Genomic DNA, 27985 nt, shown 5'->3' with positions numbered 1-27985 from the left:
CAGCCCTACAGACCCAGCCAGCAACACAAGACCCCGTAGATAGACAGTCTGGAAGTTCACCAGCTACAAATCAGGAAAACCATCTAAAGGGGCCTTCATGTGGGAGCTCCCACCCAAGATGCGGACTTAGAAGACAACCCAGTATCTAGGAGCCCCTTGGAACTATTGGGGTTTGCGGAGTTCAGACAGGACTATGGTAAAGGGCCCCAAGACCCACTTTGCCTAGGGTTGGCTGCAACGATGTCACCCTTTCCCAGTTACTTTCTAGACAAATGGAACATGAATGGAGGATTCAGAACACTCAACTTGCAGATAAGGCAGCCCCCCCCCGAAGAGACTACAGACCCCCACACACACACATGGATTGCAGGCCTCCCCAGCCCTGTCCTGGATGGGGCTCTCATTTCCTTCATGGAATCTGACCCAGCAAGCCCTGCCTGGGAGCCAGGGAGAGCCCAGCCAGCCCTGCAGTCTGGAGCATTATATGGGGGCCATGAGACCTCCCCCGGCTACACAGCTGGCACCCTCCTACTAAGGGAGGGGCTGGGCTGAGCCCACACATACCAGACGCCACGCAGTGTGTTATCCTTTAATAAAGAACTGGGTCAGTGTGGCCACCATTCTCCCCAAGGCCCCCTGCAGCAGATGCCCCTCACCACTGGCTGCCTCCGAGGCAGGGTGGCCCTGAGGCAGCCAACCAGGCTGAGGGGTCAGTGTGCAGAGGCCTAGGAAAGGCATACATCTCTCGGACCTAGGAACGTGGCAGCAGCAACAAGGCCAGAGGCAGCTAAACTGAGGTCAGGGCTGATGGAGGACAGGACAGGAAGTAGGGGTCCTCCTCCTTCCCCGCGGAATCCCGGTGGGGTGAAGGCCAGTGTTCAGGAACAGTACAGTCTCTCCGGCGGCTGGAGGCCCTTCCAGCCACTCTCTGGAAGCCCTTAGTCCCTGACTCCCCACAGACTAACATCCCACAAACAGCCCACAGGCTCACGGGGCTTGGGGAGCAGGCGGGGTACCACCCCAACGGCCTCACAGCTCCAGGTCTGCGAGGTAAGTCCAGCAGGGCCCAGGCCAGAGCCACCAGGCAACTGTGGGCCACCTTCCACTAACTCTGCTTGTCAGGCACTATAGGCATCTAAGAAGGTGGTCTGTCCCTCAAGGTTCCAGAGTTGCCCAGGCGAGGCTGAGGCAACAGCAGGGCTCGCCGGGTCCCTACAGATCCGTGACTTTGTTTTCCACAGCCGCTGCGATCTGCTGCAGCCGATAGCCCAACTGCATCTTCTGGGCCGTACCATCTTCCTCCAGAGCAGTGATGATCTGAAACACAGAGACCGACGCCGTCAGGGGAGGCCTCCTGCCTCCACGCCTGCCTTTGCCGCAAACTTCAAGGGGCCTCCGCAGTATTGGAGCACAGTGGGGAGTACCACTCACTACTTCCCATGTGACCTCAGGGCTTCAGCGGGAGGGGAGACTCTCAGCAAAGTCACTGTGGGGTTTTAAGGATCAGTGAGGTGGAGACTGAAATACTTAGCACTCATGGTAACAAATATCCACCTCCCCCAGGAAAATCGTTTGGAGTGGAGATCAGCTCCCCACGCCGTGTTGGCCTTCTCCCCACAAACCCCCTAGAAGCCCTGTGCTGGCCAGATACTGGCCAAACATGAACAACAGAACCACAAATGAGGGCCACCACAGAGGGACAGCAGGAACCTGGAGGGGCTCACCCGCCGTGTCTGCACAGGGGACAAGATGCATCACACATCCCCGTCCCCCATGCCCGACGCTGAGGCTCACACCACTCAGAGCAAGTGCCTGCACTTCACACTGAACATTTGTTAAACGACTGTCCTCACTTTAGGCCTGGGCCACGAGGCAGGCTCCTTATCTCTAAACAGCAACGGACACATCGCTGGTTTCCCGCAAATGTCCGCGTGGACGATTCTGGCACATTCAGTAGGCTGACTGGTGGGGCTCTGATCTAGAGGCTCAGTCCAGGAATCCTCCAGAAAGACCCCTCACCGGCTCCACTGTGCCCTCACCCACCCCTGGCACTGTGCCTGGACCCTCCTCTCTCGAAGCCGATGCCGCCCACACCCACAGGGATGGCCGGGCACAGCATCCTGCCACCCGTGGACTTGGGTAGGGATATGAGACACGGCAAGTTCAGGGCAGAGGTGGCAGCTGTGTCCCCCCAGCGCAGTCTACACACCATCTCCAGGCGCTGGTAGGACCCAGCTGCCCACCACCACCATGCCTGGGAGACCTGCTGAGGAGCCCGGATGTGGGGGTGGGGACAGGTAAGAGCACACCAATACCAGAAAGCATGCCTGAAGAATGCTTCCCATGCCCAGCCCCTCCCCTAATCTGTGCTGGGGAGCAGAGCCGGGGGCTCCCGAATGGTCCCCATGAGAGTCACAGGGCCAGATCCCCTGTCACGTCCATCTTCTCAGCCCCCATCAGGGCCCCAGGTTCTGCCCACCTGGTCATAGTATTTGTTGATATACTTGTAGAGTTCATGCAGGGCCACTCGTGCCCCAAGGTCTCCAGAGTAGTTCTAGGGAGGACAGAGAGAGGTGAGAGAAATGAGGGATGCCGCCAGCCACCAGAGGAGGCCCAGGACTTAGGGAAAGTGGAGGAGGGAGAAGGGGGCCTGGGAGATGGAGGAAAGGATGGGCCCCCCTACACATCAGGGGTCACAGGCCAGGCATGCTCAGCTAGGGATGGGTCAGGGCCAAAGGGCCTCCTGGTGAAGACACCCCAGGTAGGCAGTTTCAGCAGGGCCCTGCCTCTCTCCCCCTTGAGGTTCCAGCGGGGACCCTCTGTCATCCCAGGGGACTGCAGAGCCAAGCGAGAGAGATGCCGCTCAGGCTGTGACCCTGCATTGTTCTGCTCTGATCTCACTCAAGTCTTTCCTGAGATGACAGTCAGGCCCCTCTATAGGGACACTTTTGAGCCTCAACCTCCTCGGGACAATGGAGCTGACATCACCTAACTTGTGGAGCTCTTGTGGGGAACAAATGAGAAGACAAAGCGTCCCCCACACAGCAGTACCCCCCAAATCGTAGCTGCTATTATTACTGTAGTTATGATCGTCATCATCATCATTTCAGAAACAGTGTTTATAGGCTCCCTGGGGTTGATGTTCGGGGCTGCTTCCGGCGTAGAAAGGACATGTCTACACCACCAAGGAAATCAAGAGCCATAGGAAGACAAGGCCAGGCTGTCCCGGGTGGTCCTGAGCTGAATCCCAGCCACCTAGCTGCTGTGGGGCTGTCATCCACAGACCCCAACAAGCGCTGCAGGCCTCCCAGCACCCAGCTGGGTCAGGTGAGGTGGCAGCTGCTAGGATAGAACCCCTGCTGCTCTCTGATGAAAAGTTGGGAGTCCTGGTCTTTCAAAATGACAACTGGAACATTCTACTGAGGTACTTCCCTGCAAAGGGAACAGCGTGAAGCGGGAGGGACTCTCAAGGGGGAGGAGGCCTGTGCTTAACCCAACAAGCAGACAGAGGACCGTACCCGGGACAGCTCGGCCAAAACGGAGTTCATCTCTTGATCACTGGCGGGGATGGTCTGTCTGATGTCTGCATAGTACCTGCAAGAGACCATGCGGACAGCAGCCGCTGGGGAAACAACCCCACTCCTCACCCCAGAGGCCCACCCCTGGGCCTCTAACTGTAAACACCCACCAATCCGTCCACTCTGCCCCCTCCAGACCTTTCCCCTGCCCTCGTACCTTTCCACCATCCGTTTGTAACGGGGTATGTCCCGAGCATACAGAAGTTTGTTGATGGGGGAGTCCTGGGCGCCAGCAGGCAAGTAGTGAAAGGGGAAAGGAGAATGAGAGACCCTGGAACGTGATCAACTTTGTTTCCCAGCATTGTTTCAGTTTTAAAACTCAAAGTCCCGACTCCCAGGAGCGCCCTACAGTCCCAGGCAATCGGGATGGCTGGTCACCCTAGGCTATTTCCTTCTGCAAAGATCTCCTCCACGCCCCCATTCCACTGACATCCAGTCTCTGCCTTTGTCCCCTCGAGCTTTTCCCCCAGATTATTCCAAGGTCATTTCTCTGCTCCACATGCCTCCACCTGGATCCAGCAGGTGACTGGCATGCAGGGCAGGAAGGGAACAGTGCCACGTGCAGCCCTGTGCTGCTTCCCCACATGCTGTTTGTTCCCCATGTGATCATTTTAAAAATCAGGAAACTGACCCAGGAGATTAAGTAATTTGCCCAGACTACCTCACTCCTGAGTGACTGAGCTGGGATTTGAAGCAAGTCTCTCAGATCAGAGCCCACAATTTTGACACACCCAGACATCCTCTACTACTGAACTGGGGTCCACGCCCAGCTCTGCCCCAGTGGCTGTGGGCTCTGGGCAGGATGCTTCCCTTCCCTGGACCTGCTGCCTCATCCTGATCCTGCTGGGAGCATGAGGCAAGATCGCGCCACCCGCTGTGAGCAGGAATGGGAGCCCTGGGCCCGAGGAAGGGTGCGTGCCTCCCCAACAACTCTCCATGCGGGACACTTGGCATTCCTGGTTTGGACTATTGCTGAGCTACCCAGGAAGCATTTGCAGTTTGGCTGGAAGGAGGCAGTGTGACGATCAGGCAGAAAACCAGCCACTACACAGCACCCACTGTGGAGGTGGCCACGGGGCCCTGCTGTGGCCCTGCGGTGCTCAGTGCATCGCAGGCAGAACAAGAGCACGCAGAGCAAAAGTCGCCCCCAAAATAGCGCTACACAGTGGAACTTTCCACTTTGTTTCTTCATAGAGGTCATGTATCTCTCAAGAGGTCCCAGGGCAACTGTTCCAGGGACTGGGCTAAGCAGAGCCCCATTCTCAGACCTGAGGATCCCTGCCTGCAGGGCGCCTGAGCAGTCTTAGGGGTTACCCCGTATCTGTCACGGGACTCTCTGGACTCTGACTACGGTGACAACACATGCCACCTTCTGTGTGACCAGATGGCCCTGACCACTTCTCCTCTCTGTTTCTGAGCATCCCTCGTCACACCGCCCTCCATGCCTGGCAGTGTCCTCTCTTCTCTGCACTGGCAGGCAGACACCTCCACCGCCCTTAGGAATCAAACGCACCAGGCAGCCTGGAGCTGCCCTGCAACAGTAGAATCCACATCTCCACCTGGAAACCTCCTGGTGGCCCCACCACCATCTCGGGCTCACCTCCTCCAAGTCTAAACTCACCACAGCCGGAGACCCAGGAATCCCAAGTGACCCTTCCTTCTTCCTCATTCCCCACATTCAACCCACAGCTTCAGCCTGCCCTATACCCCCTCTTGTCCCGCTTAAACCTGGCCACTGCTGGTCCTGAGGACAGCACAGCTCCCTGTCTGGACTCCTGGCTCCAGTCCATCCACTGCACAATTGCCAGAAGACTGAACTTAACACTCAAGTCTAACACCCCTCACCCCCGTCCAGTTCCCAGGCCTGCAATGGATCCCATTGCCACCTCGGGGTAAGCCCTCACCCAGAGGCCCTGCTCTTGCCACCCACAGTCTGCACTGTCTGCCATGTCTTAACCCCATGAATCAGCACACAGCATCCCTGCCCTTGCTCATTCTTGATAACTGAGGCACCGCCACCTCCCAGGGAGCCTGGGGACAAAGCCTGGCCTGGGGCCTGGAGGCAGAGGCCTTGCCTGGCTCTCCTCCTCGATTCTCAGGAAAGCCTGGAATCTGTGCACCTGCATAGCACTGCCCACCCCACGCTGCCCCACCCACCCATGCCCTCTACCCCGACCCACTCACCCGGCCCAGCTTGTGGTCGGCCAGGGTGCAGGCATCCATAAACGTCTGCGCAATGACCAGGAGCACCGCGTCCATGTTGTCGGATGTCTGCACGTCGAACACAAACTGCGGGTTTTTTATTATATTGATCCAGAACCTCAGCGGCAAGCTGCGGACAGGGAAGGCGTCGCCAGTGAGTGTGCTTCAAAGACAAAAGAGAAGGTCCTGCACACCTGGCCTGCCTGGCCCCTCCCCCACCTGTTGGTCTTCCAGATATGGACGGTGTCCTGGTCGGAGATGCCATGCTGCTGGGCTTGCTCGTCCAGCAGGTCAAAGAAGTACTTAACAGCGAGAGGCACAGGGCGGCTGGTGCTGAGAATCACCTGGAACAGGTCATCCACAAACTTCTGCAGGGTGCCCTGCGGGGAGGGGAAGTACAGAGGTGCGGTCAGCAAGGGGACCTCAGCCCCAGCCCAACCTCAGACTCCTTGTGGCACCAGGCCTGTGTGAGCCCCATACCACCCCCAAATCCCACGAGTGACTGTTCTCTACCCAGCCCAGACCTCACTGCCTGTCCTGTCCCTGCCCCACCTTCATGGATAACAGGCGGGTCAGGTAGATCTCAGGGATGGCCTTGGCTCGCTCACGCTCCCCGCTCCGAAGGCTGCCCCTCCGCGGCCTGGGCGGCTCAGGCTCCTCGCTGGGCTTCACCAGGTGCCAAGGCCGGATGCCCCCCTCGTCTACATCCTCCAGCATGGGGGTCCCTGTGCCAAGACCCCACCACTTATCAGCCCTCATCACGTACCCCCTCCCCTGGGTCCTGGGGTCCTGTCAACTCCCAGTAGTGGGGGCACCTGGTGGAGGGCTTCTCTGGGTGGAAGGGAAGTAGACACAGCCCACCCCGAGGTCCAGGCTCTTGCCCATTACTGGGGACTGGGCAAAGCAAGGGCAGAGGGCCATAATTGGGGTGGGAGAGTACTCACTCTCTCCAGGGACATAATCCTGGTTTTCCCGGAGAACATGCTTGGTGAGGCAGGGGACCAGGGCCACAGTTGCTCCGTCGGGGACCTGTTAACCACAGCTGGTGACCCCCTCCATCAGCCACACCCCACCATACCCCTCCTCTGGTTCCCACCCTTCCCACCTTGTAATGCTGCAGAGTGTTCAGGCGCCTCCACAGACCCTGGACCTCAGAAGTCACATCCTCGTCGGAAAGAATGAGATGCCCGGCTACCCCAGAACGCCACTCTGCAAGGGCAAAATGGGGCATGGTCTAGGGCTTCCAGGACACCCTTCCTGCAATGGAACCTGTCTCTTCCTCCACGGGAACACAGGCACCTCCATTAGGGGCAGCCCTACCCAACCTCTCCAAAGACCAGGAGCAGGTCCCCCTCACCAGCTCTGCCCCCACTCATAACATCCCACCCCCACTGGACGATAGCTGCCAGCAGAGATGGTCCAGGACCAGCCCGGCCCTAACTCTGGCTCTGGTCCCCAGGCCACCCTTCCCTTCTGCTCTCACCGACATCCAGGGTGCGGGAGTCTGGCCGCTGGGCGAGAGGCACTCCTTTATAAAGCTGTTCCAGCATCTTCTCCTTGGCCTGGGAGATGGTGTCGCAGTCCAGGACCTTCACAGGCACACCCTGCACTTCTCCGGCCCCAGGCCCCACAGACAGCAGGGCATTTAAGGTCTACATGGGACACATGGGAGCATTCAGGGCTCATGCCACACGTGGGAAGACCAAGACACAAGGCCAAGGACAGGACAACCCCTGAGGAAGCCACTGCCTCTGACCTCCAAACACCAAACAGCCCTAATTCCTGTCTCTTCACCTGCCTGCGTCCCCCAAGGGCAGAGGCTCCCTGGCATAACACACTAGTAAATATCAATGGGGTGAGTGGCAGAAAAATGAGGGAACACAAGTCCCTCTTAACTCGGGTCTCCAGGCTCCTGGCTCAGCTGAGGCACCGGAGGAAAATCCCCAGGAGGAGCAGGTTTGGCAGAGCCTGAAAGGGATTTTCCCAAAGGAACTTGGGGTGGGTCACTAAGGGGAAAGCAAACCCAGAGGGATGTGATGGGCAGGGCTGCCAGAGTGGCTCCCCGCTTGGTGGGCACATCACATTCCTGGCAGGACACTGAGACCCCGGTCAGGCAAACACTCAGGTCCTGGCACCGCAAGGACTTGGGCGAGGGCAGAGCTGGCTATGGCCACCATGACCACACCCCAAGCCTGGGGACCTTCTGACGCCATATCCTCAACCTTCTATCCTGTAAGCTAAAGGCCTCTCTCCCACAGACACAGATACACAATCACACAGGCTCACCCTCCTCACCCTCACCAAGACTGACATTCCAGCACGCGCACACACATTCTCCCTCACCAGGGGACGGTACTCCACATCCTCTCTGAGAAGGCGGTTGTCATTCAGGGTGTATTTGGCTTTGCCAGTCACGCTGTCCACCGGCCCCTTGTCCACTTGATGCTTAATGCCACGGAAGAGCATGTACAGAGGTTCCCCTACTGCGTCCTGGAGAGTGGCAGGCAGTTAGAGCCACCGGGACAGGTGACAGGCATGGGCCCAGGTGTATGGGATACAACCCACACTAGGGAAGGATGCAGAGGGCTTAAGGTGACTGAAGACATGCTGCATGCAGGCTGGGGGCTGCGTGGTTTGCAGTCCTGCCCCTCCCTGGAGGGGAGCCCCATCCACTTCTGCGTCCCTTACCCTGACGAAAGTGTACAGGCAGATGGACATCCAGTTGGTGAGCAGCTTCTCCACCACTGTCTCTGTCCTGGAATGACAGGAAAGGGGGGCTTAGCTGGGGCAGGGTTAGCAGGTGCGTCCACGGGACTCTGTTCTGCAGACCTCCAGGCCCCAGAGGTCCTGACTCCGCTCCTGGCTCCAGCTGTCCGCAGCCACCCGGCCCCCATTGCTACTGACACCCACACAGACCTGCGAAGCATCAGCTTGGGGTTCTTGGCCACATACTGGGCCACCAGGTCACTGAGCAGGGTACGGAGTATGTCAGTGAAGTACTCAAGCTTCCCATGAAGCGCCACGGTGAGCAGAGATGCCACATAGGCACGGTCCCGAGCTGAGAAGGTGCGCTGGCTCTCCAGGGTGTGGATGAACTGGTGCCAGAGAGAGAGAATGGGTGGGAGGGAAGGGCCTATTCCAAAACCAAGGGATGGAGAAGGGGCGGGGCTGGTGTGGGCGGGGCCACGAGGGGGCGGGGCCAGGAGGGCCCAGGCGTGGGGGAGGGTCAGGGGTGGGATCTGCACCTTGGTGAGGAAAAGCTTGCTGTTGAGCAGGTTGGAGAGCTGCCCCAGCCCTTGTTCCACAGTAGGTCGCCTGCTCTCAGGCACACCCAGGTCCCGGTGCAAGGGCGACTCCTGGTGCCCAGGGAAGAAGACCCTCTCAGCATACACCTTGTAGTCAAGGAAGGGGATGCCGCTGCCCAGAAGGTCACTGGTGAGATCTGTCATCTCAGTCATAAGGTCTGTTGAGCAGAAAAGGCCAGGTTTGGGCGCCTGTCCCATGTTATAGGAGCAGGCTTGGGCACAGCCCTGGAGCCTGGGACCCCTTCTCTGCAGCCTCACCTGTGAACTCCTTCTTGCAGCGGTCCCGCACGCTGCTCTCCAGATTCTCCAGCTGGATCTGGACCTTCTTGTAGTCCCTCAGAGCCTGCTTACTCTTCCTCCTGCTCAGCACACCAAGGTCAGGACAGGAAAGGCTAGAGGAGGCCAGAGCCCTTGCTGGTCCCACGTGGCCCAGGCCTGCTTAGGCCTAACCCAGCCATGCCCAACCAAGCCAAGGCCTAGCCCAGAATAATTCAGCCTATCACGTTCGAGACAAGTCACAGCCACCCATGTCCTGTCTAGCCCAGCACAGTTTAGCCCAGGGATCAGCAAACCATAACCAGGTCAAATATACCCCTGACCTGTTTTTGTAAATAAAGATTTATTGGAACACAGCCATGCTCATGTGTTTGCACTATTGTCCAAGGGAGTTTTGTGTTAGAATGGTAGAGTTGAGCAGTTCTAACCAAGACCACCTAGCCAAATATTTACTCTGGCCCTTTATAGGAAATGTTTGTTGACCCCTGGTCTAGTCTGCTTCTCAGTTCAGCCACAGCCCGCTTCCTGCCCCGACCCAGCCCCATCTGCAGCACCCACCTGTACATGAGGACAATGACGATGACACCCAGAGCCAGAAGAGACGTGCCCACCCCCAAGCCCACCTGGGCTGCCATAGGAAAGGCCATAGGGCTCTCGCTATCATACTGCACGAAGCCCAGGGAGAAGCGCAGGTTCCCCATCTGCACCTGTATGGGGAGCCACCTGTGAGCAAGGCTGCAGCACAGGCCCAATGCCCGGCCCAGCCTGGAGCCTGCCCACTGACCGTGAACTCAGGCAAATCATCAGGTGCCTCCCGGAGGGCATGGTGCCGGGGCAAGGGCTGCTCCACAGGAGGCTCGCAGTACAGGTCGCTCCTGGTCAGCGTCTTCACCACGCAGAGGCCGTCCCCTATCATGGCCACAACCTCCTCCTTGGATATTGCAAGGTCCAGATTCTCCCCCTGGAACATGGGGCCACTGATCTATCACTCAGAACTCTTCGCTGAGGGAAGAAGCTGGTGGTCACTCAGATCCTATCTCCCTAATTATGGGCAGGATGGTCCTGAGACTCAGCCGCAGAAGCAGGGCTTACGGTGCCTGAACACCTCAGCCCTGCATGTGGAGTGACAGTCCTGTGGACGTCTTCCATTCTGCGCCCCCATCCTGACCCTTCGCTATCCTTCTTCTTCAAGTCTTACCTTCTCCAGAGCTAAAAGTCTGGAGACTCTAAAGTTGCCCCAAATTCTGCCCAGCTGCCTAGCAAAGCCAGAACCCCTCCTCTGTCTGCTGGCCTGCCAGGTCAGTGATGATGGGTTGTCTACCGATGGCATGTGTCAGAATACGTGCCTAGTGTGTGTCTACGTGAGTCAGGCTGTCAAATGGGAATCAGCCCAGGCACCTACTGTGTACCACGCCACCCACCTACTGCATGTGCCAAACCATTTATATATTGTCATTCTGACGCCTGCCATGGAGTGTGTCGAGACCCAGGCCAAGGACCTAGGCCTCTGCTCTGTGCATCAGGCTAGGCACTCCACCACCCGCCTGCTCAGCTCGCGCCACATGAAGGGCGAGGAGCCAGGTCCATCCTTACTCTGCTGTCATGCCCCCTCTGCCACACACAGCAATACTGTCCGGCAAAGTGAAGCGCCTTGGGTCCAAGTAGGAGCAGTACCTCTACAGAGATCACACTTCCGGGCTTGTGCCGGAATGGCATGGTGGGGTCCTCACGGTTGAGGGGCTTCAGAGTGGGGTCAGCCTCATAGGAGAAGGGTGTGGGGTTCAGCGTAGCAAAGTCAAAGACCAAGTTGTCAAGGATAAATTCCACGCGGACCCAGGGGTCCTCAGGCAGGCCCGGGAGGGCAGGTGTTCGGCACATGATGAGCTGAGAGGAGTTCACATGGCATGGCTCCTCAAACTGGGGCAGTGGGCGGAACGATAGGGGAGGGTCAGCTGAGGGGGCACGCAAAAACAGGGCCCAGTGAAGATGGTACCCGCCACCCACGGCTGTCCACAGGGCGGGGTTGGGTGCGGTGGGCGACACTAGCCCAGCACAGGCAGGGGTATCCGGGTATCCTACGGGTATCCTACGTGATGACCGCCACAGGAGGCTCCAGGGGAGCACGCTGTTTCCGGGATCACGCGGCGCTTCCGCCCGAGCTCCTGGCCCAGCCCAAGTGCTCGTGGGGCCACAGTCACTCGGATTCTTGGCGTCTGTACCACATCCAAATTCTGGCCACGGACCTTTATCTCACGTCCTCCACTGTAACACAGCACGTGAGCCACTCATGGCTTAGGAGAACCAGGCTTTAAAGCCCAGGCCGGTCCCAGTTAGGTTAGCTCATCCCCAGCCCAAAGCCACGTGGTCCCTCTTCCCACCAGCAATAAAGCCCTACGAACCACCCATGTCCTGGATCTGCAAAGACCTCCCTGCCACACGTCATGCAGCCATGCCCTTGGCCCAGTACCTGAGGAAACTCTTGGTGGGGCCAGCAGAAGTGACATTGGGGTCTGATGTGTACTCGAACTGGCTGTGTTGAAGCCTCCGCTCAGTGGCCCCAAACCACACAGCCACAGGGAGCGTGGCAGGCGTGGGGTGTGGGCTGGTCTCACATTGTAGCTGCTCTTCCTGGTACTCCAATAGCCTATGGAAGGGAGGTAGGAGTGGAAGGCAGGCCTGGCTGGCCAGAGTGGGCACAGGAAGGAGAAAGGGACGGTCCCAAGACACAGGACCCATGCAGGCCTCAGCTCACTTCCATTCAGTGCTGACGGCCTTCTCCACAGAGGACCCTGGAAACTGCATTCCCACGACAGCTCCAGGTTCAGGAGGGTCTGGCCACTTTCTGATGAAGCAAACTTGGCCCTCTCCCTGTTTCTGTTCTCCCCAGCATCCCACCCCTCCGTCTTCTCCCTGGAATGCATGGATTTTTATAGAATGAGGAAGCAGGAAGCAGCCCTCACAGGTGACAAGGCTGATCTCCAACTACCACTCGGATGTCCTCCAGTCGTCCAGTCAGGAGCTTGGAGCCGTGCAGGGTGAGACAGGTGCCCCCGGCTCTGGGGCCCCGTGTTGGGAAGATGGAGTACACCTTTGGGTCCTGTGGGAAGGGGGATAGGGAGAGACAGGCATCAGGCCAGAGACAGAGCGGCATGGGAGCTGAGGCAGACAAAAAGACCCTGGGGTGGGGAGCCCAGGAAGGTGAACCCAGATGGGCTGGAAGGAGCCACCAGAGGGGGTGGCCCATCAGCAGCTGAGGTGGTGGAGGGGGGCACAACTCAGCAGTCATGTACCTGGTAGGCAAAGCTGTAGTCTGAGATGCCGCGTCCTCTTCCTGGCACCTCCACTGTGACAGTGCCTTCCACCTCCTCCCCACTGGCCTCAGTGATACACACGAGGCTGTGGGCACAGAGCAGACTGGGGTGCCAGGCCACACCAAGGGCCCCTCAAACTGACCTGGCTGTGCCTCCCTGCCCCACTAAGTCAGGTGGTCTCCCCCCTCCCCATCCTCCACAAGATTGACAGAAATCTTTCTTGCTTTGGAGGGAATTCCTTCTGGCATACCTGGAGGCTCTGGCACCTAAGAATTAACATTTGTGGTTTAATCATCTGAGTCCAACCCCAAGCCCCCCTAACAAGGAGGAATTTCTGTGTGGCACAAATTTACAAAGAAGCCCTTTAAGGCTGGTTGTGGGGGTGAGTTGCTCAGCTAATGAGTGGGTCCAACTGGCCGTCATCAACGTGTGCACAGCACCACTTACAAAGTGGTGGAAATTTGATTTCCTCATGAAAAGAAGTCCCTGAAAGCCTCCAGTCAGGTCTGAGGATAGATGTGAATGGAAAGTGAGCGATCTAAAAAAATGCTGGTTCTTGGCCAGGAAACAGAAGCTTGGGGCAAATTAATTTCCAGAATGTGCAGCCTGTTGTGGCTTAACTTCGTGACATTGTCACGGTCACTGCAAATACTCTGAGGAAATAGAACAAGTGATGTGTAAACTATCCAGGAGAGACTTCAGTCAGAATATATTTTAACCACTTTATAAATCACTTCATAAATTTCTTTAGTTTTATGATTCTAAAATCATTAACAGTCTAGACAGTAAAGTTCTTAGTCACAACACATTGAGGGGGAAAAGCTACATGCTCTAGCAAAGTTTTGTTTAAAACATAGATTACCAGGCCCCAACGCAGGCCCACAGACCCAGGTTTCCACGGCTGAGTCTAAGGATCTGCTTTGCAGTGGCTCTGGACAGGGTGTCCAGGTAACCCTTACATGCAGCCGGGTTTGGGACTTGCTGCTTGTGGGTATCTCCGTGGCGATGTCCCATGTATGCACTTTTGGGACCCTGCAACTGCCAGGCGTGTTCCCATGAGCCAGAACCTCTGTAACCCATGAGCCCTGGGAGGCAGGGATCTCAGGGACTGGATGGAGAAGCCTGGCACTCAGCAGGTGTGCTACACATCTGCCTCTGGGAGGAGCCCGCCTGGGGCAATACTTAGGGGAGAATAGTCAGTCGGTGGGAAGGCCAGCCCCTGAGCATAGCTATCTGGAATCTGAAGACCCTGCTATCACAACTATACCCACGGTCACTCAAAGCCAGGCGAGGACACTTGGGTGCAGCCAGGAAGCGGAACCACCAGACAGCTCTAGGCAGTGGCTGGGCCCCAGGTCCAGGAATGACACCCCCAGCAGCCCAGGCCCGGAAGCTAAAGGTGTGTGCATGACGGCAACCCTAGCACTGAGGCATTGTGACCAGAACCAAAGAATGGGGACAGGGGAGGGCAGATGAGTAGTGGGTATGCAGCCCTGAGCAGGAAAGCCAACCGCAGAGTCCAGCCACTGGCGCGTTGGTCCAGCCAGCTCACCTGCTAGAGACCTCGTACACCTGAGCATCCACCACACAGGGCACACCGGCCACCCTGACCATGTCCTGCACGTCCTGCACATGTTGGCCCAGGTTGGAGCCCCTGATGGTGACACGGGTGCCTCCATCTACAGGCCCAGTCAGTGGCTCCACCTGTTCCAGGACAAGGACGGCTCACTGGCAGCATGGGGAGACAGCCCCAGCCTCCCCGCTTGGGGCCCCCTGGGCCCACAGCAGCCCACCCTCCCTCCAAGGGCAGCAGTGAGGAAGGTACATGCCAGAGTTTCAACACACCGAGTGGATGAGGGGTGCAGGGCACTGGGTGGCCACAGCTTCAGTGTTGCCACAGGCCTCCCGGGCCACACAACGTGAATGTTCCCCCTTGCACCACACACAGTTATACTGGGGCAAGGCAGTTTGGCAGCGGCTGCAGTCCCCGTGTCCCACGGAACAGTCATATAGTACCACTGGGGGTGGCAGAGACAAGTGTGAGAGGCAGGCCTGGAAGAGCCCTATTGCCACCAGCCAGTAGCAGCCCCAGGCAGCTCACCATGCAGCCCCGCGGCACTGTCCACTCGCAGACGACCGGCCCGACGCAGAAACAGCCCCACATGGAGCTCTGGCTGCAGAGCCTCATAGCTGAGCTGGACAAATGGAAGTGGGGTCAGAGTCTAGGGCTAGGGGAGGGGGTGTCAGAGAAAGGACCAAAATGACTCATTGTGGGAACACAAAGTCAGAGGTCAGAGTTGGGGTACAGGGACACCATGGGACCATAGGGTCAGAGGTTAGAGCTACCAAGACTCCTGGGACACATGGTCACAGGCAGAACTGGAATGTAGGGACCCAGTGGGGCCAGGGGCCACAGGGTGGGGAGTCAGAGCTGGGATACAAGGACCCCACGGGACGAGGATCAGAGGTCAGAGATGGAGAACCAAGGGTCACGGGGTCAGAACTTGGGCTGGGATGAGGGTGGTGCAGCCAGCTAAGGGTGGTGGCCAGCCTGTGGCCACCCAGGCACTCATGATCTGCACCTGGTGCGGCTGGCACGTGACACGGCACTGGGTATCTGGAGGCAGCTCACACGCCACCTGGGCCTCAAGCACCACCTCGCGGCCCTCCAGCTCCATCACACACTCGTCTCCTGGGCTATCCTGAGGGCAGAGGACAGGGCTGTGCTGTCGGGTAGCTTCAGGAGCTGGGCCCTGGGTTGGGTCTGAGACCTGGGGCCCTCTTCCTGCTCCCTCATGCTTGTATATGATTTGCCAACAGCCAAGGAGGCCATGACGACACTGCAAGCAAGACACGCTTACCTGGAAGAGGTGCAGGTTCCTGCCCAGCAGCTGGACTTCTCGTTCCACGTGCACAGGCATCAGGGCGGAGCCCTGAACACTCTCCACACAAGGGCAGGAGCTTGCCCCCCAGATCACCTCTTCCTGCAAGCACCAAGAGCGAGGCAGGCTATGGAGCCCACCCTGCCACCCCGTCATTTCCCACACAGAGCCCCAGGGGCCAGGTCGGCATGAAGCTGCAGCCCTCACCCTGCCCCTCGATCCCTGCCGATGCAGGATGCAGAACCGCAAGGTGAGCGAGTGTGCACCTGCCCCAGTGCCCTCCCCTGAGGCCTCCTTCCTGGGCTGGGCCTCACCAGCTCCCAGAGCCCGGGGGTGTCGTACTGGTAGTCGAGGCTGGACAGGAGGATGAGGGGGGCAGGAGGGCCTTCGTGCTCAGCTGAGTCTCCATCACCTGAGAGGAGGGTGGAAGTGGAGAAGGCGGGCGTGTCACCCCCTGTCCACTCGTCCGCCTCGGGCAGCTCGCCGCCTTCTCTCATGAGCCAGTCCAGAGCAGGCTTCGTGGAGCCAGCGGCCCCTGGGAAAGTGGTGGCAGGAGCAGTGCTGGGGGGCTGGTCCAGGGGTACCGCAGAGGGGAAGGCCTCAGGACCGGGGTCTGCAGGGGCAAGGGGCTGTGCTGCTGCATCTGAGGGTGATGGGTGGGAGGCCAAGAGGTCCTCGGGTGTGGCCGTGGGTCCGAAGTCAGTGACAGCAGGGATAGCAGTTCCAGGTCTGTCCGGGGGGCTGGGAGGGACAGGCTCCTCATGGAGCGGTGACTCTGTGGAGGCCGAGGCAGGTGTGGGGCTGGGACCTGCCCATGGCCCCCAGGGGCTGAGCAGGGAAGGCCTGGCCCCAGATGGAACATCTGAGGCTGGGGCTGAGGAGGGAGCCCCAGGCTTCATGGGAAGGGTGTCAGGAGCAGGGCTGACCGTGGCCTTGGGGTCTACAGGTGGGAAAGGAGTGGGTGCATCTCTTGCAGGAGGGGCTGAGGAAAGAAGCGGGCTCTGAGGGGGAGGCAGAGAAAGACGAGAGAGGCCACTCAGCAGGCAGGCGCGGGAGCAGGCAGCAGGCAGGCAAAGGGAGTGTTAAGAGGAAAGGAGACCAAGGAAAGAGAAACAAAAACAGCCCATTAATTCTCCAAAGGAGAAAAGGGGAGGGCAGGCTCCAGGCCTCTGTGCTGAGGTGGGGCACGAGGCCCAGACCTCCCCGCCTCTCAGCTACAAACGTCCTCTCCTAAAACAGGCAGGACGCCGGCAGCCTTCTCCAGTGAGTCCATCACACACAGCAATTCCGGTGCTCACATGGGCAGGCAGGCACACAGACCCCAGGCCATCAGAGAAACCCTTATAAGGGGACCCCAAACACCCCGTGTGGCCCAGCCCAGAGTCACGCTCACCTGTTGGCTGACCACCATGGGCCCGGAATCACACGAGATCTTGTGTGTGCACAGGTACTGCCAGACGCACCAGTTACACCGCCAGCGGCTGCTCACGCAGGCCTGGCACCTGCACAGAGCACAACCATGGGGCAGGGGTCGCCACGGGGCAGCCCTGGGTCTCGGGGACAGGGTGAGGGACTCACTGAGCAGAAGGGTGGAGCTCAGCGATGGCTGCACAGTCATAGAAGGAGAGGGAAGCTTTGGCAATCACGACGGCGCCAAACCTGAGCTCCACACTCACAGGGATGTGGTCTGCAAAAAGGGAGAGGAGGCCAGGGCTAAGGAGTGTGGAGGGGTGCTCAGAACCCGAGCCGATGTCCTGAGACCACACAGAGTATGCACCCCAAATGGGGAAGGCTACCCGAGGTCAGGGGAACACAGTCCATAGAGCACAAAATGGGGACTTTAAGGGAATGGGGCCTAGTGGGGGACTCTGAGAAAGGCGTCGCTTCAGGGCTCTGGATTCACACCTCACCCCGACCACACCCCTTGGAGCAAGATGGGAGGAGGGCAGGGCTCCCAGGCCCTGGGGCTGACCCCTTCCCTCACCCACCGGCTCCTTCCGGCAGCGCTAGGGCCTCACTAGGCTCTGGTGAGGGGCACATCACACCAGAACTGGTCAGCAGGGCAGGACTCTGATGTTCCCCAAAGTGGCAGGAATACGACTCCCCTGGCCACAGGGGTGGCAGGTCAGGTATAGAAAGGAAAACCTGCCAAGAGAGGCCAGGACACATTGTTGGAGCCATTGGGCAGCAGATCAGGGCTCAAGCTTAAGGGGCACCCAATGTGGGCAGGCATCAGCCCCCCCAAGCACCCTCTGGCTGGTTAGTAACAGATGGAGAAAGTGAGGCCCCAAGAGACGTGACTTATGCAAGGCCATGTGGTATTTGGTGCATCCAACACCAAAATCCAAGGTGCCGACCCTTTACCAGAGCCATCCCCACCAGGGCCCCGCCTGCTCTGGTCATTCACCTCCCTCCTCTCCTCTCGGCTGATGTTAGCAGGATTCATAGCTGCCACTTGCAGACAGCTCGGCTCAGGCTGGAAGCTCCACAGCCACCGCTCTGGGCCCTGGCCCCTTGAGCACTCGGAACGGCGACTGCACCTGGACGAGAATGATGAGCGTCCACCTGTGACCCTCACAGGGCCACTGGGAGTTCATGGGGCAGGAACACCTATGCTCCTGGGGACCTGGGCAGGATCCTCAAGGGGGCCATGACACCAGGCTGTGTGTGCCCTGGCAAGGCACCGATACCCAGGGTAGTGACAGAGTAGGTGCTGGGGTCAGGAGTTGAGAGTCCAGGGCCAAGGATCAGGAATCCTGGGCAGGGCAGGTATGTAGGAGCCCTGAGGGCAAGAGGCTGAGGGTGGGGTTGGAGAAGGGGTCAGGAGTCAGCAGAGCACTGACCTGCCGAGGAGCACACACCACCCGCAGTAAGGGTCCCTGTGAGCAAGACAGGACGCGCAGTCCCGGTGCTGGGCACAGGAGGCCACAGGAACCTTGAGAAGCTGTGACAGCAAAGAGGACTTGGAGCCAGCCATCCAAACACCAGGGGCTCACCCTGGCCCCGTCCAAGACCCCCCCACCCCCAGCAGCCAGGCCCCAGCTCCCGCCTGGCACTCACTGTGCTCTGGGTCATGACATAGAGGTGCTCGAATGCCCCATCAAAGGTGAGGTCTCTGCTCACCGCAGACCCCTGCTGGATGCTCTGTGTGATGTATGGTTGGCCATCACTTCCCGGACCCAAGTAGACCTGAGATCAGAGACCACAAGGTCTGGGACCCAAGACCATGGCCACAGGCTCAAGGGGCCCTCTTTCCCCACAATGTACAGGCATATTTCCTCCTAGCAGTACAGGTCACACCACCCAGCCCTGGGGGCAGAAGTGGGGGATCAGATCATAGATGAACACTACCCGGCCTTAGGAAGAAGAGCACAGGTCATCTCTCACAGCCTGGGGCCAGGAGCATGTCAGATCCCACATCCCAGCCCCAGAGGTCACAGGGGAGGTTCTGCCCAGGCTGGGTCACCAACAGCCTGTCCCCTCCAGACACTGGGGTAGGGCCCAGCACTTCCTGTGAACTCACCCTGTGCAGCTGCCCTTGGCTGTCACCCAGGAAAGCAATGGTGTGTCCATCCTCCATGGTGACCGCCACAGCTGTTAGCTGAACCCCTGGCCACTCTAGAACTGGCATGGCTTCCAGGGGGACACGGCTGGCCATGGGGCTGGGTGTGTGGTCTGAGCCACAGGGATAAGCATCCAGAGTGTCCTGTAGGCAGCAGGAAGCACCATAAGGCCCTCCCTGGATAAGCTCCCTGCACCATCCTCCTGGGCGACCCCATCCCCTCCCCCAGGCCCCCTGCCAGCCCTCCCTGAACAATTCTGTCTTTGCAGGGCCTCCTGGGACAGCCTCGTCCCTGCCCCAGGCCCCTTGCCAGCCCTCCCTGACAACATCTCCCACAGTGGCATCCTTAGCCCTGCCTTAGGGGCTTATCTCCAGCTGTCTCGAACAGTCTCCAGCCACTCCTTCCCCTTTTTTTGATCTCCATCTGCCTGGGGCCCCACCTTCACCCATCTCTGGCCTGGGAGCTGCTTCCTGCAGTGTATGCGTAAGAGGAGGCTTCTCCTGGACCGCTTCTCCAAAGCCTCTCTTAAGCTTGCACCCTCATCTCCAAGTCCACTCACCTGGGCCCTGCTACCTCTCACTGACTCACGGGTGCGGCTTCTTCCCTTTTTTTTATCCATCCTGAGGCTAGAGCTAAACAAGTTTCAACCTCACCTGCCCTCTTGCTCAAGAACCTAAAACAATAGGTCCTACCCCTACACACATATTCGAGGTGGCTGTGCCATACCCCAGAACCCCAGACACCGTCTCAGTCCACCTACACAAAGGCTACCCCTTCAGCGTCCAGTACGAGGAGACTGCCATGCTTACCATAGGTCCTATGTGTCTGCCATGCCTCCACGGCCCAGACACCAAGTGTGTAACATCTACCGACCTGACCCGCCCCCACACTACCACCAACTTCCCTCAGACTCTCCAGGCAGCTGCTTGGCAGGGGACTCCTGGCCAGTGGCCTCAAAGATGGGTAAGGGCTGTGGCAGTGCTGGGACTCACCACAGGCAGCTGTGCACAGTCGGAATTGACATCATACTCGATGTAGGCCACCTCGGCCCCGTCCTCGGTGCGGCCCTCCCGAGTGTAGCAGGCATCACGCGTGCGATTCGCAAGGCGGTCCACCTCGTCCAGGGGGAATGCACAGAGGGCAGAAGCTCCAGATGCCCCGGCTGCTGCTGACGGGGGCCGGCCCACAGTGGGGGGAGCGGCCGAGGAAAAGGCTGCGAAGAGCACCTCCCCCCGGGCCACCTCTGGGGATGTGGCCACAGCTGCAGCCTGGATCAGCCCATAGCGGCCACCCTGGCAGGCCAGGGGTAGCTCCACGTAGGAGTAGTAGTGCTGGTCCCGGAGGCACACGCGAGATACATAGGCACGAAAGGCTCTCGACTGAGCCTGCAGGTCCCGACGAAGGAACAGGAAGTAGGCATTGGTGCCACGTGCAAAGGCGCTCACAAAGTGGTGGCTGTACTCAGAGAGGCGGCCCACGGCCAGCTTGGCAGTCTCCTCATAGGAGAAGGCAGCCTGGGGGTCCGGTGGCCGTAAGGCTCGGGTGGTGATGGGAGGGATGCCACCCCCCACACCCCTGCTGGTGTATCCCCGCCCCACGAACAGGAGGGGCTCCCCAGCCAAACCCTGGGCCACCAGTCCCACTGTGCTGACCGCAGGGTCATTGGCAGCCACGTACTGGGTGTCCCCAGGCCGCTCTGGCCGCAGCAGCAGGTGCTCAAGCTGGCCCAGGCGCCGCTGCTCACAGACGCCCTGGTGCACACTCCCGCACACCACCAGGGCCCCTGGGCTCACCAGGAGCAGCTGGTTCAGGTTGTTGGTAGGCTGGGCCTGGGGGCACTCATCGGGCACCACAGGTGGCAGGCAGTCCCTGCTATCTAGCACAGGGCCAGTGGGCACAGCGGCCTCCAGCTGTAGCCCAGGGCTCAGCTGGAATAGGAAGTTGGTGGCTCCTAAGTAGATGGTGCCTGAGGTAGGATCCTGTGCCAAGTGCTGCAGATATGTGCCGTTGGGAGTGAAAGCAGCTGGTGGAGGGGGCTGGAGGGTAAGGACCCACCCGGCCCAGAGCATCTGGAGAAGAGCTGGGCCACGGGCAGGCATGGTCACCTGGCAGGGAGAGAGTTGGAGCAGGGTTCACGTGGGGCCACTGGTGAGGGATAGGGCTATGCCATTGCCAAGATATCCCTCCTAGCCCAGGGGGTGAGGAGAGGACCAGGCTTAGACAGGCACTGGGGACCAGGATGCCCCCAGGATCACACATTAGCAAGGGGTCAGGAGATCTTTTCTGGAAACTTCCACACTGCCCGTCTCTACAAGCACTATTCTCTCAGGGGAGCTGGACCCCACCCCACCCTCACCCTACACTGCGCCGTGTCACCTACCACAGGGTCCAAGGGTGAGAGGCTAAAGGGGCAGATTGTAGGAAACATCCCATCCCCAGGGACCGGGGCTTGGAAGGGGCAGGAGAGTAGAGGACTTGAAGGAGAGGCACAGAGCCCTGAGGACGGAGCAGCGCCCCTTTCATAGACGTCAGTTTCCTGGGCAGAAGGAGGAGGGAGGGCGAGGTCCCAAGAGCCACTCGCAGGTTAGGGCAGGGCAAGAATTGGATGAAGGGCCTTTCAGGCAGGAATCCAGAAGGGTAATAAGCATAGAACCAAAGGGCCAGAGAGAAGAGGGAGGTTAAGGCTGCCAGGGATGGGGCCTGAAAGCCTGGACCCCATCCTGGAGAGCCCCCAGAAAAGATGAAGGTCACACTTCTTCCAGATGCCTCGGTGTGAAGTCAGGCTCACCTGGCAGGGCCGGCTGGGTCAGGCGACAACTGCATGACCTGTGTGAGTCACCTAGCCAAGAAGAAAGCAGAGCATGAAGCTGGTGGCTGGGCTGCAGGCATGTGGAAGCCTCACAGAGGTACCCCCTTCCCGCGGGCCAGCCTGCCGGTGGAACTGGGCCCAGCCTGGCCCTTGGCCACCAAACACATTCCACATGGGACGCCTCCTCAGAGCCCACACAGGGAGGGGGAGGGCAACGGAACCAGGCACCCGCAGGGCCTGGGAAAGGGCAGCTAGGAAGGAGCCCTATGGCTGGCAGGGCCCAGTCAGGCCCCCAACATGGCCATGTCCCCCTGGAGCCCCTTCTTCTCCCTTCTTGGCACTCTCCCATTCTCACCCTCTGTCCAGAGTCCACTCTATCAAGGCACCCAGGTATATACTCTCCATACAGGACAGGGGCTGTCCTAGCCCAAACTGCCACTAGCACATAAGCAGACACATGCTCGCACACACCAAGCATATGCTTCACCCCACCTGCGTGTACACACCCACACACAAGCACATGGGTGCTTACATACAACCACAGATGTGCAGATACAATCTGGACACAGAAACACAGACAGACACACAGATGCTTATACACCTGCACAAAGACACATCCACATAGCGACAACCTCCTTAGACATAAAAACACACAAATCACACAAACATGCACTTTGCACAGGCACATGTCACACCCACCTACCAAAGACATACACACCACCACCACATTCTGACACCCACACATATAGCTCCACGCACACTTCCCTGGTTCAAGCCCTATCCTAGAGGGCTGTGGAAGCCAGGCCATCTCTTGCTATTTCCTCCCCTGAAGGTCAGAGCAGAGCCAGGGCCCTGCGGGGGGGAGGGGGGGGTGCTGTCCTAAAAGAAGTCACCATCAGGCCCAGCTGAGCCCCCCATCCGCAGGAGCTCCCAGAACTTGGGTGCCTGCTCTCTTCACACTCCTCCTTGTAGGCTCCAGCTAAAGCCTGCTGGAACCAGGAAACCATGGCAACACCATCTTCCCCAGCCCCGGGTGGTCCCCAGCCAGGAGCACCAGGAGTTGGTGAAGTGCTGAGACAGGCTATACATTACAGGCCGGGAGACACTTCCCTTACTTGCCTGTGCCCAGGCCACGTTGCCCAGCCCCTCCCGCCATCCATCCAGCTGCCGGTCTGCCTGTGGGAGCGCTTCCCTCAGCCCAGGTCAGCTCCTCCCAGCCCAGGGCCCCATGGGGCGTCCCTGGGGCTGCCCCAGAGTGAGCGGAGCTAGGCGCAAGGCGCAAGGATCGGAGGAGAAGCCAGCAGCCCGGCGGGAGCAGGGGAGCCGTGGCCACAGCTCTGCTGGGCACTGCTCCCGAAATAGCTTGGGGGTTTCCATTTTTAGTGTGCAGAGAACAGGACAGCACTATGGGAGCAAGAACAAGGCCGCCTCTGTTCACCGCCCGAGGGGGTGGGGAAGGGGGCGGCAAGGAGAGTCGTGAACCCGGCGAGAAGCCCAGGACTGTGGCAAAGCCAGGCTTCCCAGGAGCCCCCCACCTTGTTTCCAGGGGTGAGAGAAGAAAGTTTCCTCCTCTTGGAAGGCAGGGTCTGCCTGGGGACTGGCAGAGGCCACCTCCTGCTCAGGGATGCGCCTGGGGCAGACGGCCCATACTTGGACCAACACTCACTCCTTTATTCATTTGCAAACATTTGCTCAGAGCCTACTATGTGCCAAGGTTCTCTACCCCTTAAGGGGAAGCAACCAAGACACTCCCAAATGTAAAATCACAACTGGGTGGCCCACAGGAAGATGGGTGGGATCAGAACAACTCCTGGCTAGGCCAGAGGAGGCTGGAGGCTGACCCACCCTGGGGAAAATGGCAGGCTTCTTCTAGCTCTGAACACGGCCTGGCACCCCTTGCCCTTCCCCACATACCTTGAGTAGGGGAGGAGGAAAAGAAGGACAGTGACAATTTCTCCTCCCTTTTGGGCACTCCTATTTCATTTAACCTCTGCCACAGGCCACAGAGCAGGCCCCAGGCCCTCCCACTTCACGGGAATCCAAGCACATCCCTCCCTCCAGTCTTTGGGGCATCCTAGAGCCTGTGACAAAGGTCAAACCTCTCCAGTGCCCACCCTCTTCCATCCAATCCACGCCAGTGCTCCCCCACACATGCTCCTCATTCCTGCCGGCCTGAACTACAGGCTGTTGCCACTGCCTGGAATGCCCACTCCCTGTCTGTCCCATTAACTTGACTCCCAGCCATCATGTACCAGGGAGCCTTCCGGGCTAGCCCAGCCGGTGGGTGCTGAGTACACTGCAGCTCTGCCTTGGGCTCTATGAGCCTCAGATTCCCCATTTACAGAATAGAAGGCAGGACTGCGTGCTCTGACCACTAAACGTGACACGGTGTGTGCCTGGCACTAGTGGCACCAACCAAGGGCACTTTTGCCCATTCCACCCTCCCACTCTGGACTTGAAGTTGCTTGAAGGCAGGGCATGTGGCTTTTCATCCAGAGGCCCCAGCAACTCAGAACAGGTTAACACAGAGTCGGTGCTCCTGGTATTTTGAAAGAACCCCCTTTTCATAGCCAAGGAAACCTAGCCAATAGGGGAGATACGGGGTTCTCTAAGCTACTTGGCCTCTCCGAGAACAAGGTGTGAGCCCCACTTTTGTTAATGACCGGGCCAGAGAAGGCTGAAAAGGATGGTTTGGAGCCAGGCCTCACGTCCCCAACTTGCACAGCTAGGATCTCCTGCTCACTCGGCAGATCTCAGGCCCCGTCCAGACTCACAGCCACAGACTCTCTGCCTGTGCCCAGGCCTGTGCTGAGGTCTCTTCTGGCCCACCTTTCTGTGGATCTCTTCAGCAGGGCCCAAGGCTGCCTAACTTCTGTCTGCAAAAAGCCAGCACCACCTGGGCCCTCGGGAGGCTGTCCTCACCAACCAAAGGGGCTCACAAACTCTGCCCTTCCACATCTGAAGACGGGTCATCATAAGCAGCCGTCATTTCCGTGTCCCGAGTCCCAGGGATCAGTGAGAAACTGGCCTTTCCTTTCGGCTATCCTGCTGGGCTCCCAGGGTCCAGCCAGGAGAAGAGTTACTCATTGACAGTGCTGGAGCGCACACTGCTCGCCCTGTTGTCAGTGTGTTGACGTGGGGTGGGAGGATCCACCATTTACCCGGCACCCGCGAGGACTCAAGCACCGTCAGTGTACCAAGAAGGGGGGTCCCCCTCTGGGGGTGCGTGGCAGGAGGCTCACAGTCCGCCTTGAGCGCAGCCTGGTATGGCTGCTACTACAAGAAGGGAAGCCTCGACTTCCCATCGGCTGTTCCCCGACCCTCCTCCCTCTTCTCCGGACCGCGGGGCAAGGACCCCACCAGTGGTCCTCGGAGGGCGGGGAAGGGGCCGGCCGGTTCCAGCTGAGGCGGCGGCGAGGAGGGGGCGCGGAGGAGCAGCTCCACCTCCTCTGTCTCCCAATCGCGTTACAGGCGGAGCCGCCAGAGTTTCCCTTCGCGCGAAGAAGTGTGGTCCCAACTCTCAGGACCGAAGCCGCCCACTACTCACCCGGGCTATCCCTGCCCCCGCGGGATTCGAAGCCTCAGGCCCTTCACCCCGGGGTGCGCCGCCGTGCCGGGTCCCCACCGCCCGGCCTGGGTCCCCGCACTCACCACCCGGCTGGGCCCCGCGGGACTAGTGCGCCGAGGCGGGCGCCAGCCGCTCCGGGCTCGGGAATCTGCGCGCGGCGACTTCGCTGCCCGAACCCCCCCCCCCCGGAGGTGGGTCTGACGGAGCCGCAGCTGTTACCCGGAGACCGAGGGGCGGAAAACTGCGCCCGCTGCCCGCCCCTCCCGCCGCGGCGCTGCCACCGCCCCGAACAAAGGAGACAAAGCCGCGTCGTCCGGGCCCGCTCCGCTCCTTCCCCCCCGCGCCCGCCGGGCCGCCCTCCCCCCGCCCGCCGCCCAGGCCAGGCCGGAAGCAGCCGGGAGAGCCGGGCGCGCGCCCCGAGCCGCCCGGGACCCCGCATTCCAGCCCAGCCGGCTCTGAATTTGCAGAGGGCGGGGGACTTGACCCCTCCCCTGTGGGGGGCAGGCACCCGGGCGGTAGCCATGGCAACGCGGGTCGCAGCGGACGGTGGGAGGGAGAGAAGCGGAGCGCGGCAGCCCCACCCCGCCCGGTCCCTGCCGGGCCTTACCTGTGCTGCGCTGGAACTGGAAGTGGGAGCACTCCCAGGACTGGAGGGGCGGGGATGAGGGTCGCGTTCCGCACCCTCAGGTGTGGTAGTGCAGCGCGGTCCTATTCCTGCCCGCCAGCGCCGGGTGGGACCCACGCCCCTCACCTGCCCCGCCTGTTAGCTAGGCACCACCCCTGCCCTCCAGTGCCCCGAGCTTCCTCTTTCCTTACCTGGCTCCCGTAGTCAGCCTCCTCCAACTTTCTTTACCTAGGCGCCTCGTTTCTCCCACTGCACCGGGTCCTGCCCACTGCCCCTACTCCCTGGACTCCCAAACAGCCAACCCCTCCTTCCGGCCCCCACCTCTGGCTGTGCGGGAAGAGCGCAGCTTTTGGGGTTGGGCCTGGGTTTGCGCCATCAGTAAGCTAAGTAACCTGACCCCCGCCCCCGACTATATCCACAAGCCTGTTTGCTCACCGGCAAGTGGAGGTGATACCACACCTAGCCTGGCTGTTACAGGAGGGCTCATCGGCTGTAAAAGTGCACAAGCAAGGGCGCATTTCCTTCGTTTTCTCCCAGGCCTGTACCTGGATCCACCCCAAAGAGAGAAGCTTGGGCAAGTCCAGACTCCCTCACTGACAAATACCTGGGCATTAGGAGGGAGGAACCGCTGAGCCGAAGGGTTCTCTCCAGGGGCCCATTTGTGCCCCCTGCTGGGCCCTTCTCACCTTGGCCTGCCCATTGCAAACTCTGGAGCCAGGACCTGGCCCATCCTATTAGGACTTTTGGAGGACTTTGGCTTAAGGCCATTGGGATGGCTTCCTGGGAGGAAAATTTGTCACATACACATCACTCTGGAAGATCCCAGAGCCTCCCCAGACTGGGAGGAGTCTCAACCACAAAGTTCAGGTCATCCATACCTGCTACTGTCCAAAAAGCTAATACCACACAGGCACCCTCTTCCCAGCTCCCCCCTCCATTAAGAGTCTGCCTTCCCTCTCAGCTACCTCATGCTGCCTTCCTAATTCTCCCTCCTCAACTCTGCAGGTCACTCCCTTTCCTCCACCCCTTCCAGCACCTGGGGCCAGGCACTCAGTACCTGGTCTGCACCAGCATGGCACCTTCTCCCCAGTTCCCTCATCCCTGGCCTCTGACACGAGACCTCAGGTGCCTGCCAATCTGGCACCCCAGGTCTTACGCTCCACACTCCCATACCCATCACCATCTCAGCCAGGTCAGTCGGCCACAGGCTTTCCTGCCTGTGATGCTTGTGGGGAGCCCTTTCCAAGTGGCTGGAATCCTCCCTTCCTTAAATCCATTCACTCAAGTGCACACCCTTTAGGACTTACATCATCCAGAGGGGGACTTGGGACTTCCAAATCCCACGGCGCCCCTCATCTGATATGGCATCTCCTACCCCATTGGAAGGGGAGCGTCCCAAGTGCAGAGGTCGTGTCATCCCGTGCCCTCCTGGCGAACCATTACAAAGAAAACAGCGCCCAGGATGAAGTGACCCAATGACCAAGGGACCAGGTGCTCAGAGGTTCATAGCACATGTGGGGCCACTGCCCAGGCTTGAGCACAGGCTCCAAAAAGCAAGGGCACCTCATGGAAAACACTTCTGCCTCCGAAGGCCTGTGCTGAGCCAGCCTGCAGAAGTCCCCGCCTGCAGACCCTGTATAGCAACTTGGTTCTCTGAAAGGTTCTCGAGGCCCACAGGTCCTCCAACATGCCGGTGGGAGCGCAGAGTGCCTCCCCACTGCTCCTGTTTACTCAAGGATACACGAGGCCATGATGGCCATTTAGCCGGGGAGGTCAAAGTTTGCCCTTTCCCTCTGAAAAGGCAGAGGTCAGTGGTTCTCAGGGCAGTCTGCGTCCATGCCCCCCACTGCACCTCCCACCTCTGGG

At 59.5% G+C, this 27985-nt stretch overlaps 1 protein-coding gene across 8 annotated transcripts; it reads right to left on the bottom strand.

Annotated features, from left to right (window-relative positions):
* Positions 1–575: 575 nt before the first annotated feature.
* Positions 576–26659, bottom strand: PLXNB1 (plexin B1). Of its 8 annotated transcripts, XR_012489572.1 has the most exons (39): positions 25578–25713; positions 21906–21956; positions 20110–21222; positions 19078–19260; positions 18615–18743; positions 18398–18498; positions 17962–18094; positions 17543–17699; positions 17133–17241; positions 16948–17056; positions 15869–16555; positions 15534–15656; positions 15255–15374; positions 14774–14867; positions 14518–14690; positions 14225–14376; positions 12652–12757; positions 12322–12458; positions 11829–12005; positions 11452–11623; positions 11036–11278; positions 10146–10322; positions 9920–10068; positions 9344–9444; positions 9026–9243; positions 8697–8875; positions 8469–8535; positions 8124–8270; positions 7264–7432; positions 6886–6989; positions 6725–6809; positions 6333–6505; positions 6000–6160; positions 5763–5910; positions 3736–3800; positions 3519–3594; positions 2480–2554; positions 699–1317; positions 576–658 (listed from the first exon to the last, which is right to left on the bottom strand). XR_012489572.1 is itself a non-coding variant. In XM_074312395.1 (38 exons), exons 3-38 carry the CDS (start codon positions 21214–21216, stop codon positions 1213–1215), a joined length of 6411 nt encoding a protein of 2136 aa, XP_074168496.1. In that variant the 5' UTR covers positions 21217–21222; positions 21906–21956; positions 26555–26659; the 3' UTR covers positions 576–1212. The 8 variants fall into 8 exon arrangements, 7 of the variants coding, with proteins under 7 accessions (XP_074168496.1, XP_074168492.1, XP_074168493.1 ...); XM_074312395.1 differs by lacking the exon at positions 25578–25713 and adding an exon at positions 26555–26659 and having other exon boundaries at positions 576–1317; XM_074312391.1 differs by lacking the exon at positions 25578–25713 and adding an exon at positions 26311–26425 and having other exon boundaries at positions 576–1317.
* Positions 26660–27985: the final 1326 nt, after the last annotated feature.

Source organism: Rhinolophus sinicus, linkage group LG10 (genome assembly GCF_036562045.2).
Source record: "Rhinolophus sinicus isolate RSC01 linkage group LG10, ASM3656204v1, whole genome shotgun sequence".
NCBI lineage: Eukaryota > Metazoa > Chordata > Mammalia > Chiroptera > Rhinolophidae > Rhinolophus > Rhinolophus sinicus.
Note: the sequence above shows the minus strand (reverse complement) of the source record. Positions and strands in the feature narration are given on the sequence as shown.